Source organism: Pituophis catenifer, unplaced genomic scaffold, assembly GCF_029215685.1.
Source record: "Pituophis catenifer annectens isolate HBS135680 unplaced genomic scaffold, rPitCat1.0.hap2 SCAF_1, whole genome shotgun sequence".
Taxonomy (NCBI): domain Eukaryota; kingdom Metazoa; phylum Chordata; class Lepidosauria; order Squamata; family Colubridae; genus Pituophis; species Pituophis catenifer.
Window position 1 is genome coordinate 161287823 of NW_027256881.1, and position 21524 is coordinate 161309346.

The 21524-nt window shown below is 37.4% G+C and overlaps 1 protein-coding gene across 1 annotated transcript in view; it reads left to right on the plus strand.

Moving 5' to 3' along the window:
- Positions 1–21524, plus strand: part of CD2AP (CD2 associated protein) — a 76082-nt gene that overhangs the window by 19321 nt on the left and 35237 nt on the right. The window contains exons 3-9 of the mRNA XM_070956724.1: positions 4386–4533; positions 7896–7996; positions 10489–10609; positions 14142–14323; positions 16792–16900; positions 17933–18027; positions 21196–21300. Of these exons, the coding sequence (XP_070812825.1) occupies positions 4386–4533; positions 7896–7996; positions 10489–10609; positions 14142–14323; positions 16792–16900; positions 17933–18027; positions 21196–21300 (861 nt within the window). The remainder of the gene's footprint in view (positions 1–4385; positions 4534–7895; positions 7997–10488; positions 10610–14141; positions 14324–16791; positions 16901–17932; positions 18028–21195; positions 21301–21524) is intronic.

Sequence of the window (21524 nt, forward strand, 5' to 3'; positions counted from 1 at the left end):
CAAAGTAGGCAATTTTTAAGATGTTTTCAAATAAAAGTCAGCTCTTTTGAAAAAAAACCTGACCAACTCTCTAACTGTTGTTAAGGCTGAAACAAACGGAATGCTTTATTTTCTTATGCATCCAGTTATTTAAATCAGCTTCCTTATGGTAACTCTGCTGGGAAACTGTTATTTTTGGTGAGGAATTTTTAATAGTATTGTTGATAACTGAAATAATAATTAATTATAATTTCTAAATTATTTTTATTCCTATATTAGAGATTTTTTAACTCTTCCTGAGTTCTAATGAAAGGCATTGATGACGGGTTTGCTGATATCTAATGCACAAAGTACTGGTAATAGAATCCATACTGTGAATCAGTGTTGAATCAGTGTTGAATCAGTGAATCATCAATTGTGATGCAGTCCATAGGTAACAGTATTAATTTAAAACAACGCAGAGGAAATACTCAAACATTTTCTGCTCAACTGCTTACATGCTTGTACCAGGATAACCTTAAATTGTTTTTACCTGCTGTTTGGTATTCGTTGCATTGCTAATGTAATGGTAGCTTCAGTTTTAATAATCTGACTTGGATGTCATGTAAGGATATAAATAGTACACAGAAATGTAGAGCTTGAGATGGGGGAAGCATTTCCTATCAGGAAACTCAGATTGTTTATGCAGCCAAAAGAGTAATGCAAAAATATTTGGGAAAGTACTTGCAAATGCTACAATCAGAACTGAGCATGTATTGTTCAGTGACTAAGGAATATTGAATAAGGGTCAAAAAATGGAAAATTAAGAGGAAGTGGAAAGGAGTAGACTGGAATACAGTACTTGGAATTCTAAGAAGGACTCCAGAAGCTGCAGGTTTCACTTTGTGTTCAAATAAGGGATCATGTTGTTTTGCTAGAGTTAGGTTGTTACTGAACTGGAAAAAAAAAGAAATATTGTAAAAAAGAAATGAAAAGAGGAGAGGCTTTCCCTCCCCTCCAATTTTATAGGTAGTCCTCAATTTACAACCATTCGTTTAGTGGCCGTTAAAAGCCACAACAGTACCGAAAAAAGTGATTCTACACTTGATCTTAGCCAAAAGGCTGAGAAACAATCACTCCTCCTTATTTATTACTGAATGTTCTGGATTTTCAAAAACTTTTCACACTTATGATCATTGCAGCATCCGCATGGTCACATGATCAAAATTCAGCTGCTTGGCAACTGGTTCATATTTATGACGGTTGCAGTGTCCTAGGGTCATGTGTTTTTTGCAATCTTCTGACAAGCAAGTCAATGGAATCCAGATTCACTTGAGAACTGGGTTACTAACTTAACACCTTCAGTCAGGGGTGTCAAACTCAAGGGGCCGGATCAGGCCCTTGGGGTGCTTAGATCTGGCTTGCAGGGCCACCCTGGAAACTAGGGCGAAGGACTGGTCCGCGGTGCCTCTGCCAGCAAAAACGGAGCTTGCGAGGGCCATGGGTGGCCCTCCTGAGCTCCGTTTTTGCTGGCAGAGGGTTGCAGGAGGCCGTTACAGGTGAAAATGGAAGCTGGCAGAGCACTCGGGCTACCACAGGTGTCCCCAGCACGAGTGACGTTGAGTTGGCCATGCCCACCCTGGTCTCCTGAGGTCAAACACAACCCTGATGTGGCCCTCAATGAAATTGAGTTTGACACTCCTGCCTTCAGTGATTCCCTTAACAATTGTGGCAAGACAGGTCATAAAATGGAACAAAACTCACTGAATACTTGTCTCGCCTAGCAACTGAAATTTTGGACTCAATTGTGCTTGTAAGTTGAATACTACCTGTATTATTTGAATAGGCCTTTGAGGTTGCCATAAAATACACAGACAGCATCACCACCAGATTGATTTGTAACTGGCTGATACACTTCACTCAATGTGTAATCCTTAATGGATCTACATCTATATGGATGGAAGTAAGCAGTGGGGTTCCCAAATGTTTTTCCTTAGGCTCAGTACTCTTTAATATATTCATAAACAATTTAGATGGGGGAATAGAAGGGGAACTCATCAGATTTGCAGGTGACACCAAGCTGGCACAAATAGCCAGCACCCCAGAAGATAAGCTCAAGATCCACATGGATCTTGACAAATTTGAACACTGGGAACCTAACTAATAAAATGAAATTCAATATAGAGAAAAGAAAGCTTTTACACTTAGGCAAGAAAAACCAAATGTACAGGTATAGAATAGGTGGAACCTGGCTCAATAGCTGCAACTGTGAGAGGGATCTAGGAGTCCTAGGAGACAGCCACTTAAATATGAGCAGGCTATATACTACAGCCACCAAAAAAGCCAGTGCAGTCCTAGGCTGCATTAACGGATGGATGGAATCAATATCACATGAAGTGTTAGTTCCACTTTACAATTGCCTTGATAAGACCACACTTGGATTATTGCATCCAGTTTTGGTCGCCACAATATAAAAAAAGATGTTGAGACTCTGGAAAGAGTGCAGAGAAAAGCAACAGAGATGATTAGGAGACTGGAGGCTAAAATATATGAAGAACAGTTACAAGAATTGAATATGTCTAGCCTAGTAAAAAGGTGTAGGAGTGACATGATAGCAGTGTTTCAGTATTTGAGGGGTTGCCACAAAGAAGGGGGGGGGTCAACTTATTTTCCAAAGCACCAGAAGGCAACATAAGAAACAATGGATGGAAACTAACCAAGGAGAGCAGCAACTTGGAACTAAGGAGAAATTAGCAGTGAGAACAATTAACCAGTGGGACGGCTTGCCTTCAGAAGTTGTGAGTGCTCCATCACTGGAGGTTTCTAAGAAGAGATTGGACAGCCATTTATCCAGAATGGTACAGAGTTTCCTGCTTAAGCAGGGGGTTGGACTAGAACACCTCCAAGATCCCTTGCAATTCAGTCTATTATTCTATCTAACTCAGTCTGCTATTCTATCTACACAGTGTGGGTGAGGATTTGGGCTTCCTTCGCTCAAGTCACATCACTCCAGCCAGTGACAGGAGACAAACTGGCCTTACTCTTGCCAAGAGGCAATAGCATAAAGAAATTAAGAGTGCATTATGATTTGTACTTTGACATTGTATCAACATATTTATCATAGTAGGCTGCTATTGCATAGCTTCTTCTTTTTATGTGGTGAGAATTGGCAAGTCCTCATGGTATAGTCATGTGTATTGAAAAATATCTCAAGACTGTCTTTGAAATAAAATCATAAGGATTACTTAGCTACCTGATTGCCATTTGTTGGAGAATGGAAATGAGAAGTTCCAGGAATCATATTTTTTTCCTGTTGGCATAGAAATAACTTTCTTCCAGAGGTTAAATGTTATTCAGCCTGCTGCAAGTTTTCCATATTTTTGGGCAGAGTAAAACTTTTTGTCAAATAGAAATCAAGAACTCTTGAAATTTTCTTAATATGCTTAAAATAATTAATATGAAATTAAATTTTAAGAGCTTAATTAATATTTTATCTAGTTTGCTAGTAAACTATGATGGTTATAGCGTATCTTGTGAAAGTGATGGGGATGTATATGTTTTATTTTGATTATTTGGAAAGAGTTTGAGCCAGGGAATCCTGAGCAAGTGGATAAGATCCTTTCTCTACCACCTGTGGATTCTGGATTCATGTTCTTCCTGGCTGGTTAAGGATTCCAAGGAGATGGCATGTGAATGGTTCCAAGCAGTAGTTAATGTCTCATTATGGGATGGGGATGTTCTCCCTGCTTGGATGGGAGTAGTGTTGCGCCCCTTTCTTAAGAGACCAACCTTGAACCCAAGATCAATGATAATTTTTGTCCTCTCTACAGCATTTCATTTTCTGGGAAACCAGCAGGAACTTTACTTGCCTAACAACTAGAACTCAGTTAATGGTGGCAGCTGAGACTGAGATTGCCATCACTAAGCAATGCAGTCAAACTTTATGACTGCATCACTTAATGATGGGAATTCCAGTGCCAAAGCCGAGGACTATCTGTAATCACAATTCAGGCCAAGTTGAGATAGTATTGGTAGTGTGTGCAGATGACTTCTGGAAAGGTCAGACTTGGGCTGATACATCCATCCTGGCCTTTCTGGATCTCTCAGCAGCACTATTTGCTAAGGTAAGGTTGGAGCCACAAATATGTGGGAGAGTACTTTGGGGGTGTCAGGGCAAGATGTAGTTTTTTGCTGCTAATATTATTGCCCCTTTTTGAGTGGTGCTGTGGCCTAGAGGTGAAGATGCTCACCTTCCACTCGGCTAAATTTCTTCTGCTCAACCTTTCTAGGTGTGTGCCTGTTAAATGTGCTCATTTTTGCAATTTATATTTGTATGGCAGGAAAATGACACTAAACAAATTATATTTATTTTCCTATGAACCAGACAGTTAACATGGGCAATTAATTTCTCATTTTATATTTACCAGGAAGTTAAAAGAGAAACTGAATCTAAAGAAGATGGTTTGCCAGTCAAAAGAGAAAGGCATGGAAATGTGGCCAACCTTGTTCAGCGTATGAGTACTTATGGGCTTCCAACCGGAGCATTCCAGCCTCAGGGTAAAGGCTTCAGAAGAAGTATGTATTGTAGTTGATTTCTCCAGTACAGTACTTTTAAAAACATATATATAATTCCTGAAGTCACAAAGGAGTGGAGAGAGGCTTAATTTGATCTTTATTGGGTTAGAAAAGTGCTATTGTATTTTTGAATTGATGTCTTTATTCATAAAGTGGGAAATTTGAAAGCTCTATTTAGAGAAACCCTTTAAGTATCTGTAAGTTGTTTGAGTGACCTATCTGTTTCTTTCCTGCCTTCTAGGAAAAAAACAAATGGGATGTCCCTTCTTACAGGGTACTCTGAACTTGCATTATCCTTTGCTAAGGGTAGGTTCTGAGTAATGATAGCTGGAATATTAAACATTCCAGTCAGTCTGTGTGTCTGCCAATCCATTGAAATGATTATTCTAAGAAATGTAGATTCTTTGGTGCTCTCTGAGTTTGGTTGTTGCTTGCAAAATTTTTATTATCAAACTAGGTAACATCAGTACAAATGAGTGTGGAGTTTGCTCCTGTGTTAACTGTAATAACTTGCCCTGTGTCAGGCCCAAACCCGAAGATTATGCAGCGAGATTCTGTTGAGTCAAAACCTTTATTTGTTTAGATCTAATGGGCAGAGTCTTGCCAAACTAAAACTATAATCTTTTAATCTACTAGACATATCTTGAGAGATTCTAGGGTGTGGCTACTCTCATTCCCTTCTCCCCTTGCCCCATCCAGAACAGAACTGCATAGTCTCTTAATCTGGGCCTCTCTCGATAAAGCTCTGTGTTTACTAAAACTCTTAATCTATTGATTCTCCAGTGTACATTCCATTACACCCTGCCAGTTTTGGTGGGAGTATGGTTTTCTTCTTGGTACTTCCTTGCTTCAAGTATTTTCTGCTTGATTATTTGTCTGTTGTTAATCCCTGCTTGTTTATCTGGGTGTTGGCCACTGGAGAGGATATGTTCTGGAGTTTTGAGTGGGTTTTTTTGTTAGTTTTTTTTTGGGGGGGGGGTGTATTTCTCTTTTGAAGAGTGTGTAAATATGCTTTATCTCTACAATAGTAGGTGGCTATTATTATTATTATTTATTTTATTCAATGTGTATACCGCCCTTCTCCTAGTGGACTCAGGGCGATGCATAGCCAGAACTAAAACACATACCAATACAAAATTTAAAATTATTAAAAGAATTACATAATTTTGGCCCAAATTTAAAATAATTCGAATTAAAAACCATTTACAATTTAAAAGCTAAAAAACTAAAAAAGACTAAGGGGGGGGGTTTCACGCCAGCCCTGCTTGATGGAAAAGAAAAGTTTTCAGGGCACGGTGAAAGACCCAGAGATCCGATATCCTTCGTATCTCCGGGGGCAAATCGTTCCAGAGGGCAGGAGCTGCCACAAAGAAGGCCCTCCCCCTGGGGGTCGCCAGCCGACATTGCCTGGCTGACGGCACCCTGAGGAGTCCCTCTCTGTGGGAGCGTACTGGTCGGTGGGAAGCTATCAGCGGCAGAAGGCGGTCCCGCAAATATTGATGGCTTATTTATCTGAATGCCAAGTTTCCAGTAATTCCCTAGCATTTAGGGATTTATCTTGGCCCAAGATGCCTGCAGTTTCTGAGCTGTGATTGTGTCTGTTCATGTGTTGTGAGATTCAGGAGTTTTCATTGTGTCTTTTGATTGCTAGTTGGTATTCATGGATTCACTTTGCTAGTCTTCTGCTTGCCTGTCCTACACACAGGTAGTCCTTGTACTACCACAATTGGGATCAGAATTTTGGTCACTAAACTATGCAATCATAAGTGAGTCATCACATGACTGGACCTGATTGTATGACCATTTTATATGGTTGTTAAGCAAATCACCATGGTTATTAAGTGAATCATGTGCTTTAAATAAATCACATAGTTATGTGACTCAGACTTCCTCATTTGACTTAGCTTGTTGGAAGCCGGCTAGGCAGGTTAGAAATTGCAGTCATGTGACATCCCCTAGACACTGCAACTGTCATAAATGCACTGGTTGCTGTGCACCCAAATTGCCATCACATCATTGCAGGGATGGTGTAAGAATTGTAGCTTTGAGGATGAGTTGCCAGTCACTTTTTCCAAAGCCGTTTATATCTAGTAATAAAGCAGACTGAGAGTTCAAATGAAATTACTTTGATAGACCTTAAATCAGGATACAGGTTGATAACAGTAGGTTAGAAAATGGATTAAAGGGGTTTTTGTCAGGACCAGACTTATATTCTTTATTTTCCTGCATGTTAGATTTAAAATGTTGTAGTTGTTGTTAGTACAGAATGCAGTGTAAATTTAAGTTGGAGTAGTAGTATTGGAGTTTGGAACTAAAAGGCCCAGATACGAAAGAAAATTAGATCTAATAAGTAATTAACCATGACCCTTTTCAAAATTTATATTCATGTTGAATAATCCTAACTCATTGTTTGTTTGTTTTTTGAAGAAGGAAACCACATTTTCCAGCATGTAAAACTTTAGGCACTTAACCTTCAAATTGTAGATTTGTAGATTTCCCTAAGTGAAATGATGCTAATACAACCTTTGCATGGTATAGTGTTAAGAATTTTTGAATGCATACAGAACTTTTGTTCAAAGTTGTTCACAGATGAAAAACAAGAAAGCAGTGACTTGCAGTAAATTGGTCATCCTTCCAGCTGATTCAGTGCTGCTAAACTAAAGTGAATATAATCCAGAGTCCAAATTTTCTCCATCCATCTCTGACTGACTAGCTGATATCTGATATCTCTGGTGGGATTTCAAGAAGGGAAAGTCATTCCCTAAAGTACTACTCTGCTTAGTCTTTTTTCCTTGCAGAATGAAAGAGGAATTATTTCTATGTGCCTGAGGTGGTTCTTCCTTTCATTACGTATATTGTGCTTTTCTCCATGTCTGAATATTTGGGAGTGATAAGCTCTTTAACACATACTGCATGGAGTTACTTCTCTGAAGGAAAAGGAAACAATCATCCACAACTCTTTCAACACAACAAAGAGCCTGGTGCTGGAGCCCTGGTTCTGTGAAATCTCATTCACAAGTTTCTGGGCTTTTTGTATCTTGCTGACAAACAGCAACCCTCCCAATGAGCAGCACAGAGTTGCTGTTTGTCAGCAAGATACAAAAAGCCCAGAAACTTGTGAATGAGATTTCACAGAACCAGGGCTGCAGAACAACTTGGCTTACGTAGGTAAAACCTGGCTAGAAAGAATATGCATATATCTCAATATAATTTTAAAGGAATTACAAATCAATTTATTTCTTTTACAGAGCAGTGAACATTCTACATCTACTCTTATCATTTAAGTATCCTTAATCATAAACAATAGAATCTTGAAGTTTTAATGAAACTTTATTTTGAATAACTTTTCTTATTATCAACAGGGTCAAAAAAGCGACCATGTAAAGTTCTGTTTGAATATACTCCTCAGAATGAGGATGAGTTAGAACTGAAAGTAGGTGACATTGTAGAAGTGAATGAAGAGGTAAGCTATTTTAAAAAAAAATTGTGAAAAATTAAATCTGAAAGTCATAATTGAATTGAACTCTAGAAATGTCTGTTTTGCTATTATAGTTCCAAACTATTGAAAAGACAATGACTATCTTACTTTCTATCTTACAATTTCTATCTTTCTAACTTACAATTAACTAGACAGTTATTATAGTCCTTATTTATGCTTGAAGGACTCTGAAAAATTGAAATAGGAAAGTTAGGTCTGATAGTGTTACTTAGAGATTTACTGTAGTAATTAAAATACTAGAAATGAGACGCTCATTAAAACTTACGCTTTTTAATAAAAATATTAATTTCAAAAAGTGCCAATCACACTTCTGATTTTTGTCTGCCATTGACTAATATAGTTCTCCTTCTATAATGGGAGACCCAAATATCTATTTTGACTTAGAACAGGGGTGTCAAACTCGCATCATCATTGTGGTGTCATGTGACATATTGCGTCTTTTCCCCCACTTTGCTAAATTGGGCATGGGTGTGGCCAGCGCGTGACACATCCGGCCCATGGCAGGGGTGAAATGCTCCCAGTTCGGACCGGATCGCCCAATCTGGTAGTGAAGGCGGCGGATGGTTCGGAGAACCGGTAGCAAAAATCCCTGTCCCCCCCCCCGCCCCCATGCCCAGCTGAGCCACACGATCATCAGAGGCTTTTTTAAAATTATTTTTAAAAGCATTTTTTCTACAACCTCTTCAGCCGAAAAAATGCTTTTAATAGTAAAAAGAAAAAGCCTCTGATGATCGTGCGGCTCAGCTGGGATCGTCAGAGGCTTTTAAAAGCATTTTTTTCTGCAACCTCTTGGCCGAAGAGGTGGTTAAAAAAATGGTTTTAAAAGTTAAAAAAAAAAATTGGCCACGCCCACTCAGTCACATCCCCCCACCAAGCCACGCCCACAGAACCAGTAGTAACAAATTTTACATTTCACCACGGCCGTGAGTTTGACACCCCTGATCTAGAAGTATCTCTGTTTAATTTAAAGAGCCACATAAATCAAATTCAAGTTCATGCAGTAGTATAAATAGATGATTTTTTTTTTTAGATATTTTCATTTCTGTGTTGCTTCCACTGTGAAAAAGATAAAGACTACAATTGACTCTATATAAATAGCTTGTTTACCAACTGCTTGTATGACTTCAGAATTACAGTGGTGCAGAATTATACAGTGGTATAAAAAAATAACTTTGTGACCAAGGCATGCACTGACCATCTTCAATGTGTTTGTCTTGGTCACATGTTTGGCATTATAGTTAGTATACATTGTCCTGTGCCTGACCCATTTTTTTCTCCCCCACCCCCTCTGACAGAGTGAAGAGATTGCTTAAAACAATTGATCTCTTCCTCAGCTGTTTTTCTCTACAGTGCTTTCCCAAAAGGTGCTAACTGCAACTTAACAAGCTCTGCTCTGTTATCTTAATTATCTGGCTGCCAGCTGCTGCCTATAACTGATAATACATTAATAATTTTCACACCTTGGGCTTTTGTTTTCCTCCTAACCATGGGTACTTGAAGTCATAAATGCATTAGGTATATAGCTGCTGCTATCACATTCCTTTCCATGTGTATTCCCCATTGTGTACCTGTTTACTCTCTTGTAATCGCTTCCTCTCCAGTGAATGTAAATACCAGCATTAATTCCCTTCTTCCTAATTATTCCAGTGCCGATTAGAGCATTCCAAAGGGCAGGGAAGTAAGGAAAAAAGGAATGTAAGAAAGTAAGGAAAAAGGAAGTGAAATTATAAGCACAGAAGAAGTCACATAATTTTCTTCTTAATGACTGCATCACATAGCTACTGAGTTACCAGTGCCAATTGTGGTGACTAAATGAGGAGTACCTGTGTTGCAGATTTTTCAAAAGCACCAGTTGTACATCCTCAGGAAAAACAAATGTGCTACAGATCTTACAAGCCATTGAAACAGTTCTCTTCTCAGCCTTCTAAGAGTCTTCATCAAGCCTACATTCTAAACTTCTTGCTTATGGTAGTTTTCAGACTCCTTAGAACTTGCAGTCAGTTACTAATGTGAGGGAAAAGAAAACTAAAGACCATTATTTTTTCCTCCAATTTATACTGCCGCCATACAGTATTTTCTCTCTTGGTTGCAAGACATTGGCCCAGAATGTCAGTTTTCTCAAAATAGTCTTTGCTTTGTTATTTGTAACATACTTGGTCATACTTTATGTTCGGAGTAAAGTTGAACAGAGTAGTATCACCCACTGCTCTGTTTTCTTAGTATCATACGGTTTTGTAGACAATTTCTATCCATTTGTGAATGACTTATTCCTTGTCCAACATCACTATTCCTTGCTTCACATGGTCTGATCATTTAAGTATATGTACTAGTCCTGCTTATTCAATGTACTCCTGAATTCCTGCATATCTCTGATGGTATTTTTGCTCTAATGGTGAGAACAGTGAGCATCTTTACTTTTCATGTTAGAGATAATCCAGCATCATTTTTCTCCACAGGTGGAAGAAGGCTGGTGGAGTGGGACTTTAAATGGCAAGACGGGCCTTTTTCCTTCTAACTTTGTAAAAGAACTAGAGATAACAGATGATGGAGAAGTACAAGAAAGCTTAGAAGACACAGGTAATAAAATGCAGGCGAACAGAAGGTGGACTGGATTACTTTTTTGTCAGTTTCAATACAAAGACGGCATTAGTCATATTTGCTGATGACCTGGTGGAGCCAGGATGGAGTGTTGGATGCATCCTTGCTCTCCCTGATCTTTTCAGTATCTTTTGATACTGTTGATCATGGTGTCCTTCTGGACCAACTGTAGGGCTTAGAAGGTAAAGGCACTGTAATGTGGTGATTCTCCTCCTTTTCTCAGCAGTCAGTTCCAGTTGGCGTTGACAGGAACAATAGAATCATAGGGCTAAAAGGCATGGTGATGGCCTTCTAGTCCAACCAAGATGGTGCCCTCTGCCCCTCAATTATGGGATGCCTTAAGAATCAATTCTTTCTCCTTCTGTTTACCATTTACATGAAACTGAAGGGAGAGGTCATCCATAATATGGAGTCTGGTACGTGTAATACTTTACTGGTTAGCATTAGGTCATTAGGCAATACAAGATACAGAATAGTAATAAGATCATGTGTTAAAAAAATAAGAGTAAAAGACATAAGTAAAATGGATCACTGCAGTGTGTTTCAAGGGGCTGCCCTTGAAGAACTCTCAAAAGGTTCAACTGGTCCCAAATGTGGAGATGCACACAGTATTGGGTGTTGGTAAGTTTGCCCACATTGCACCTCTATTGCATGAACTGCATTGATTTCCAGCTTCCTCCTGGGTGCAATGCAACATGCTGGATATCACTTTTAAATGGCATGGGATCTGACCATTTGCAGAACAACCTCTCTCTAAGAATATCTGCCTATATCTCCAGATTTGATAGGATAGGTACCCTCCAGTTTCCTTCTCTGAAATCCTGCCACTTAGTGGTATCTCAGAAATGTGCCTTTTCCATGGGTGCCCCGACCTTACGGAACACATACTCCCCCCTGATTTGGCAGCCCCCACCCTTTTAAATTTGGGAAAAACTATCAAAATATGGCCTTTTACCTAGGTGCTGAAGTAGAATAGAATAGAGTACATAGAATAGATTAGAATAAGATCAATTGCAATTGGCTGGAGGGCATTCTAAGGGCATGATTAAAGTTGTCGTTTTTGTTTGACCATTTTATGGTTTTATGGTTATGTTTTATAGTAATTGGATTTTATTGCTATTATGGCCGGCCCAGTTTTGTTTAAGATGGACAGCCATACAGATCCTTTATATAAATAAAAGAAAATGCAAATCATATTTCAGTGCAACCATATAATTTACCCCAATCACATCCTTCATCAATATGTGAAAGATATTTAGGTGTACATTTCTAGCCAGCCAAGTGAGCTTCAGTGTCCTGTCCCTGTGCCTGAATGTCTGGATGGGGAAGAAGAAATCCAGGCTCCTTCATGCCAAGACTGAATAGTTGTGGATTTTTCATTTTCCCAGATCTGGAGTCTTTCCTTCTTTAGTCTTAAATAGACTTGCACTAGTGAACAACTTGGGATTGTCTTGGACTCGCATCTTTTGCTCAGAGAGCCAAGAGGCTAGAGATCACCTGAATCTCCATGGCATAGAACCACGTTATTTGAGAGACTACTGATTTTCCATAGTTTTCTCAGCCTGGTTGGATTGATCTCCTCGGTCAGTTCTGTCTATTAAGACCCATACCTTCTTCATTGCAGCACCTGTCTTCTGAAATGCTATTCCCCCAGTGATCCACATAGTTCCCATTTGGATGATGTTCTGGATGTCTTTAAAAACATGGCCTTGGAGTAGGGTGCTTGTGGAGCCCCTGCTAGTTTTATTTCTTGGCTATAGAATATGGCTCGTCCATGCATATAATTTTTTTAATTGTTTTCTATTTTTTTAGAGTACATTTCACAGAGTCATTCTGAAATTGGGCAGTTCCAAACTACTATTACTCTAAATTAGTAATATGTAGTATCATTTATATGGAGTGCGATTAAAGATTAGTTTTAGTTAATTGCATATGGTGCTTAATTTCAAGCACATTTATTAGTCCATTTAGAGATACAGTTTGCTCAAAGCTAAACATATGTAAGTATTTGAAGAATTTGAATTTATATGAGGTTCCTCATTGTTTGGAAGCAAACTTACAAATGTTACTGTATAGTCCTAGTGAGATCCAACTTTGTTTTGATCAACAGCCCTGTCATAATAGCGTAATTGTCATTAAGTATTGCTACATTTGATCAAATATGTCAAGGATAGACTCATCTATGGTTAAGCTATTCCTGGATTGTCTCCAGGCCACATTCCTGAATAGGTTGATTGCAGTTATTAATATTTCCTCCATATCACATATAGCCTTGGGAAGGGAGAATCACATTTGGAGAGGAGAATCACATTGAAGTAAGGGCTATAACTTTATTCACTTTGGGCTCTGGGTGTACTGACATATAAAATATGGTCTGTCACCAGATTTAACCATGATAATGAGATTTTAATTAACTTGTGTACCCCAATGAAATGTATATGTATGATATATTACAGTTACTGCCAAATAAGTATGTTTGTATCTTATAAAATTTGGAATGTTAAGAATGTATGTATACGCTTATAGAAATATAAAAATATTTTAAAGCTTCCACATCTTTAACCTTACGGTATTTGAATAGTATCTCTAATTTTATCTTAATTGATGTAATCTGTTAATACTCAGATTGATGACATATTCAATCAAAGAGCAGAAAAATACAAGTTATGGTGAAATTTTCTCTTCCTGTCATCTTTATATGTTTGCCTCATTCTAGTGTTTCATTTCTTTACCCAAGTAATAAGGAGAAAGGTTAGAGTCATAAAAACATCATGTAATGGAACCTCAACAGTTAGATCTGAGACAGAGCTGGAGATTAAGGGCATCCTTGTGAAAACACCCTCGATTGTCTCAGAATGGATAATTTTTCATTCTCATGCCTTGTGGAAGCTTTGGTTTCAAACTTCAGGCCTCCCTGCATTTGCATGATGGTGCACCCTCTTCCCGCCCTGCATGGCCTGCACTGGGCCTCCCTGGCCTCTACCTGCTTCCCATTAAACAACCTGCACTTGGGGTTACAATGAAAACTGGCACTACCAAATGATGCTATCACCTGATGTGCTTTACAACCACATCATTTAGCAAAACAATCCCAGTCCTTATTGCCATCGTAACTTGAGGCCTACTATATACAACACAAAAGTAAAGTCAAATCATTGAGCTAAAATATGAACATAACAAAGAGTCTCCATAATAAAAGTATAACATAAACTACCATAATGAGACCCATAATGAGTTTGATGAGGTGGTTAATACCCGGGGCTAGAAACTGGGAGACCAAAAATAAGTAATGAAGGGTTTCAAATCTTCTAGATGATTCATATAGAATTCACCGACCTTCTTTGGAATGTACATATTATTAAGGACAGAGTGTAAGTGAACCTAATATTCCTGTAGTATTTACAATGTAATAGATCCTGCATTGAAAATCCCAATGCTAACACATACTTAGTTGGTCCTGTGTGGATGCTTAACATAAACATAAGCGCTAACCTAATTTTTCCATTTTTAGAATCTGTTTTTCATGGACCACAGTCTCCTGCAACCTCACCAGGGAATGGTAGCGAGTCTCCACAGATAGCACAACCAAAGAAAATCAGAGGAGTTGGGTTTGGAGATATTTTCAAAGAAGGCTCAGTAAAACTTAAGCCAAGATTGTCTAGTAATGATTCAGAAGAAAAAAAGCAAGATAAGGTAATGGGCCTAAATGATACACATTTCAAAATGTAGCAATTGTATATGTTGTGATAAAAAGCTTGTTACTTTGTGCACTTATAAAAACAAGATTGTTTATTTTGGGAAGAAGTTTATTCTGCCTTTTCTTAAGAGTTGCTGTTTCACAGATAACATTATTCTGCAGCAGTGGCTGTAAAAGGCATCCCATTGATGCCTTTTACATTAAGCAATTTACCGTATTCTCCAGATCTTTAAAACTCTATTCTTAAGTATAATTTGGGAAAATTTGAGGGCCAGTATAGTCTGTTTGACCAGGAATGGGAAGACCTATGTTCTAGTCCATCCTCAGCCACAGAAACTCACTAACTTTGTCACAGTCACCCTTAGCCCAAACCCTCTTGCAAGTTGATATGGCATAAAGTGGGAGGTCACTGTGGATACCTACTTTTCTCACGGAGTTAATGGTGGGATACAATTAAAAAAACAACAACCAGCTGCATAAACTATCATTTGAAAACTTTATCCTAATTAAAAAGAGATGGTTTCAAGAGTATGGCAAGCTGCAGCAAAGAACACATTGGGAGTCAGGCAGCATACAAATAGAATGGATAAGTCACTAAAAGGAAGCAAAAACTTCCAAATGCCTGTTCATGTCTGTACCAGTAAAATAGCACATGAGCATGGCAGTAGAAATGGCAGGGAGTGGGTGGGAATCTTCCATAGTTTGACTAGGTTTTTGAAATTCTAAAGGAGGACTATGCATATAGACTGACTATATGTTGAGTACTTCAGGCAACACAGATTGCTCCTTTGTAAATGATGCGCTCTGATAATAAAATACCGCTTTTTTCGGAGTATAAAACACTCTGAAGTACAAGATGCACCTAGCTTTTGGGGAGGAAAACAAGGGGGAAAAAAATCTGCCTCTGCTTCCCAGCAATTTGCCTCCTTGCACCAAACAGCAAACAGCCAGTTTCAGTTTCAGCACAGCTGATTAGCACAAGAAAAAAAAATCTGCCTCTGCCTCCCAGCAATTTTAGCTGGGTTTGCTAACCCTTTTAGCAAACAACCCATTTCAGTTTCAGCATAGTCTGATTAGCAGAAGAAGAAAACCTGCCTCTGCCTCCCAGCAATTTGCCTCCTTGCAGCAAACAGCCCATTTCAGTTTCAGCACATACTGATTAGCACAAGCAGCTGATTGTCGGTTTGATCGGCCTTCCGACGATCAGCTGTTTCAGGTTGCAGGGATGACAATAGCCTATTGCTGCCTCCCCACGTCCCATTTTCGGTCTCCACATCTCATTTTTGGCTTCCTTGCCGCCCGGAACAGGCGGAAAATGGGGCGTGCGGAGGCCGAAAATGGGGTGTGCGGAGGCGGCAACAGCTGATCGTCGGGAGGCTGATCCAACCGACAACCAGCTGCTTGTGCTAATCGGCTGTACTGAAACTGAAACAGGCTGTTTCTTGCAAGGAGACCAAAGTGTGGGGGCCAGTAAGTGGGCAGGGCTACATTCGGTGTATAAGACGCGCCCTAATTTTCAGCCTTTTTTAGAGGGGGGAAGTATGTTTTATACTCTGAAAAATACGGTATGTAAAGGCTTTTTGCTGCCATGGGTCAGGAAAAATAGCACTTGTGTAGTTGTACTTCCACTGCTCAAAATCCATTTGGGAAAAATTCATAGTTTAATGTTGTAGTTGTACCCGTTTCCACAAGCTGAACTAATTTTTAAAGGATACTTGACCTTTTTAAATGTTATGGCCAACCATGTATAGCATATATCATTTGATCTATACTTTCTTCTTAGATCTAATCTGTTTTTTAAAACATGTTAAGTTTTCATGTATGTTATTGTGATTTATTACATGTTTGTGTATCTATATTTTGGCAGGTGTAATTGTGGTTTTTAGTATAAGAACATTTGCAAAACAGACTTTAGAAGTCTTTCGTAGGTAGTAGAGGTTTGTTCATTGCCATGTGTAATTTCCTTCTAGTTATATAAAGGGTTGTCCTGCCTTGTCTATTTTGTATGATTTCTTATATTTAATGTTGCCATCTTGTCATTAGATGAAGTTGTTGTTATTCCAGTAGTGTTGAAACTTTAATACCCATTAATAACACCTAATGAAAAAACATGGAATGCTAATAAAGATGAAACACATTAATGTGCTAAATTTGGAGAAGATGAGCTGATATCCAGAGAAATCTGAAGGCTGGCTCAGAAAATTGATTATATCTAAATAAAATATGCTTTGACTTGCAGCCTATTATAAGTCTTTCCAATAGATAGACAATATTTTGATTTAGAAGCAGTATATATTTCATTGCATTTAAATGCATTGAAAATAAAAGAAATGTATTTTATTAACTTCTTGTTCTATAAGATTTATAACTTGCAATTTATTTTTCTGAGGTGATTCAGAGACCACAAATTAAAATACATTTGCCAATTGCCTAATTCTTGTTTTTATCTCCTGTTCTCATGTAGCCATTACCTAATCTTCCATCTGGACCAAAGGTAACCTCATTCCATGGCACAACAAAATCAGAAATGGCAACAGAAATTGCAAAAACAGAAACAGAAAGCAAACAAAAACGTATGATTTTATATCTATTTTATTTTTATTTTAAAATATTTAATATATAATATTTGATAAAAATTGATTTCTCAAAAGGCTGATAATTCATTCTTGTTTTTTTGACGAAAACATTCTTACAACCTGGGTGAGGAATATGTATCCTAATATAATTTCCATTTGACTTCACTATGTTTGATTAATGTAAGCCTGCCACATTTCACCTTCACAGCTAAAATACCTTAAGCATGACAAGGCATGAAAGCAACTTCTCATTTTAGCGATGGTGAAGATAGTTGATAGCAATTTATTTCTTTACTGCTTGTAAATATATAATATTCTGCTGCATAAGACTCACAAGAGGATTATTATTATTATTATTATTATTATTATTATTATTATTATTATTACTATTATTATTAACTTGTGTAGGAAAAATGTAATCATAATTTTCCATTATAAATCTTGGTTAATCTGGTAGAATCTTAGATTTTCCCTTGACTTTACTCTCCTTGTCTTTTCTGAACTGAGGACTTTAGAAATCATTTCAATAACTTAATTGCTATGGTTCCTCAGCTGCTTCCTTGTCTTATTTCAGTTGCTCATGAAATGAGGGGAAGGTCAAATGCATACTCTTCCTATCTCTTCCTAATGATTTTGTGGAGTGATTCTGTATCCTTTACTAGCATAGTTTTTAAATAATTAATAGTAATGTGCCATACTTTGGCACAACCCTTGACTAAAGAGATCGTGGTTTAGTTGACTATGAATGCAATAGGCAGAATCTTTCTGTGATTCATATTCGCAATATGCATTACCATAATCTTATCAGTGATTTTATGCATGTGTAAAATATGCATGCATAAAACCCATATACATAACATTCAATTCCCATATGTATATGCAAGATCCCATTCAGATTTAATAGACATTCCACTTTAAGTGTCACCTGAACTCCACATTAATTACTTATAATGAAATTTAAACATTTGTATTCAAACAACAACCGTTGGAATGTGCTCAGCGTTCACAACTTTTATTCCTTCCTTTAAGCTAAAGAATACTGCAAAACTGTGTTTGCCTATGAAGGTACCCATGAAGATGAACTTAATTTTAAAGAAGGTGATATTATCCAAATAATAAGTAAGGTAAGTTACACTGGTCTACAAAGAGAAAGCCTTGGAAATGAAAGTAGCTTAATTTTACCAGAATTGGGTCACTAATAAAGGAAAATTAAGTCCTGAGTACTTAATTTTGGACTTAATTGGCTCCAATTTCCAAGATAGATCTTCAGGTCAAAATTGCATCAAAATAATTCAAAACAATGAGGCTCTATAACTTTTCTGCAAAATGTGGTATAGCAATGAGAATAGTGCCACACCAATTATTATAAATTTATCTTTTTAGTGATACCAATAACATAACTTTCCAATCATTTATTGGTTTTTCATGTAACATCTTTATGCTTTTCGCATGAAAAACTGAAAAGCTCTAACATCGGATTAAATGAGAAGGTTCTATCTTTATTCGGTATCTAAACTGCACTTTTTGGCTTTTCTCTTTGAACTGCAGTAAGATCATCACTGGGGAGATTCCAGCAGTAATCAGCAAGCATGGATGGATTCCATTTCCCTTGGTATCTTTTCTCATGCCCACGAGATCCTGATGGAATCTCTCCCCATGCTCATTACTCACTGCCCCACAGTTCAAAGGGAAATAGTCTGAATGCGAGAGTAAGAAGTGAATTTTCAGTGACGTGTTTGCATCAAGTGCTTTATAGGATCTAAGCAAATTTTCCACATGTTTTTCATAGTCATCTGCCTTGCTATTCTCAAAACGAAGATAAATTTATACACTTCCATGTGGTACCATTTTCAATGTTCTACCGTACTTTGTTGAGAAGTTACGAGGCATCATGATCATTTTGTATATAAAATATACAAAAGTATGAAAGCTATTGCTTAATGCATTGTAAGCCGCCCTGAGTCTCTGGAGAAGGGCGGCATATAAATCAAAATAAATAAATAAAATAAATAAATTAAACATACCCTCCCTTGTATACTCTCACCTGTGTATAAATCTTTATTGTGAAATATCTTGAAAACTTTAGCCAACCAGCACCTTTATCACCTGTTTTCTAATTCATTTAATCAAAATATGTAAAATTAACACATTTTATCTCAGAGGTTGATAATTTCCCAAAATTTGTAGACCAGAGTTATTTATATTTAAATATTAGTCCTTGACTTACAACCACAATTGGGTCCAGAATTTCTGTTGGAAGTCAGGGTAGTCATAAAAATGAATCCTGATGTCAGTCAGACCCAATTTTATGACCATTTTACCATGGTCGTTAAGTGAATCAAGCCTCCCTAATAGATATTTTTTGCTGGTTTTTTTGCTAGAAACTAGCAAACAAGTTGCAGATCATGATCATATGACTGCATGATGTTGCAACTGGTCAAAAATGCAAGCCTGTTGCTAAGTGCCAGCATTGTGATAACATGACCATAGAAGTGGTGCAATGGTCATAATTTTGAGTACTGGTCATAAAACACTTTTTCTGCAGGCCAGAATCTATCTAGAGTACTGTAGCTTAGATATAATAATACCTATATTATTTAAAAGGGGCAAGGAAAATCCCAAGAATCCCAAGAACCAATCAGACTTGTAAGATATTCCTACTGTATTAAATTTTATGTCAAAACAGTATTTGACAAACTGGAAGACTGGATAGAGGCTAACAAGATTATTTATAATGAACAAATAGTTTTCAGGAAAGGTCAGAGCATGTTTGACAATTGTCAGGTTTTCTTTTTGTCTTGCTTCTAAATATGAGAACAGTACCACAAAACATTTGAATATAACAACTACTAATTTGACTGTGTACTTTGACTCCGTAGAAGTAAGTTATTGATTAAATTAGATAATACTAACATAGATAAGCATCTACTGTATCTGTTGCAATAGTTCTTTTCAGTTATATTTACCAGAATGAAGGAGGTTTATTTAGATTCCTCACTGAAGCAATATCGACAAAATAAGGAGTAAAGCAAGGCTGAATCCTCACACCAATATTGTTTACTACTTACATACACACTTCATCCCCTCACATGTCAGCTTCTCTAGGTTCTTAGAAAGTTTCCATTTTATCCTACACTGGTAATATACTCTCAATAACAAGAGTTGAGTTGAAAGAATGTTTTAAAAGCCAGGGCGTTATAGGTAGTCCTTGTTTAGTAACCACAATTTGGGACTGACAACGCAGTTAAGCAAAGCAGTCACAGTGAAACTGAGCTTTCCTTTGCTTTACAAACCTGCAGAGGTCATAAATATGAGCATTAGTACTTTTCCATCGCTGTCATAATTGTGAATAGTTGTTAAACAAGGGCTATTTATATGTGCATATAAACATATGTAGATATATAGCATGGGTACATATATCTTTACCTCATGAAGTGGTATGATATGTCCAATGGAGTATTCATACAGGCTGGATAGCCATCTTCAAATTCTTTTAGCAGTTTTATGCTGAACAGGAAATTTGACTACATGACCTTTGAGATCTCTTCTAACTCCTATGATTTTACACATAGTCAAAGAGTTCCAGCACAATTCTTCACTGAATTAAAAAGGAAGTTTTTGGTTAGCTGTTACATTTTAACATTTGAGAAGGAAAGGATCAAGTAGTAAGAAAGTTACTTAAAAGAATAAAGCATTGGCTTGGCATTAATTAAAGTGGGATGCCTTCCAACATAGTATCAATATTTGCCACACCTGTGATGAACATTATAGCTAAGCACACCAATACAAAGTTAGAGGATAGTTTTAAACCATGGCTTTTGACCAAGTCATGATGGACTGATTCACACATCACTCAAGTCAAAAGCAAAGAAACCAAGACAAAGTCGGCCTTAGATTTCTGGCAGGCAAAAGTATTCATTGTGTATTTCCCCTATTCCTTGTTTAGCCATTCTATGCATATGTTTTAGATTAATTTATGCAAGGATATGCTCATGGAAAAAAAAATAATCATTAGCACTTCTTTCAAAATAACATTTGCAACCAATAAGCCAACATCAAACCATGTTCCAAACTAAATTTGCTCCAAACTTAGAGCAAATTCTTGCTTATTCAGTGATCATATGCATATCTCATATTAAGTCTTAAAAACTAGCACATAATTAATGGCTTAGCGCAATACGTGACTCAATTTCTAAAAAACTGCAACTTAATGTAAACTGGTGGGTAGATGATGAAGCCTTAACATTTATTTGTTGTGTAAAATGAATATACATTTAGTAATTTTGTTTTAGGACACTGGGGAGGAAGGATGGTGGAGAGGCATTCTTAATGGCAAAGAAGGAGTTTTTCCAGATAACTTTGCAGTTCAGATTCATGAATCTGATAAAGATTTTCCCGTAAGTACTTACTCTACTTTTTAAGAAGTTTTAGCTTTAAAAAGCTGGTTTAACAACCAAGTAGTGTGTTTTATATATCCATGGTGTCACAGGGTTTTTTCATAATTCAACATTTTATTTTCCTCGTTTAATTATTTTGGCCTTGCAATTGTTCTGTTAATATAGCATTGCCATAACATTGGAGCTCTTTGGAGAAACCTTATTTGGGTGACATAATGGTCCAG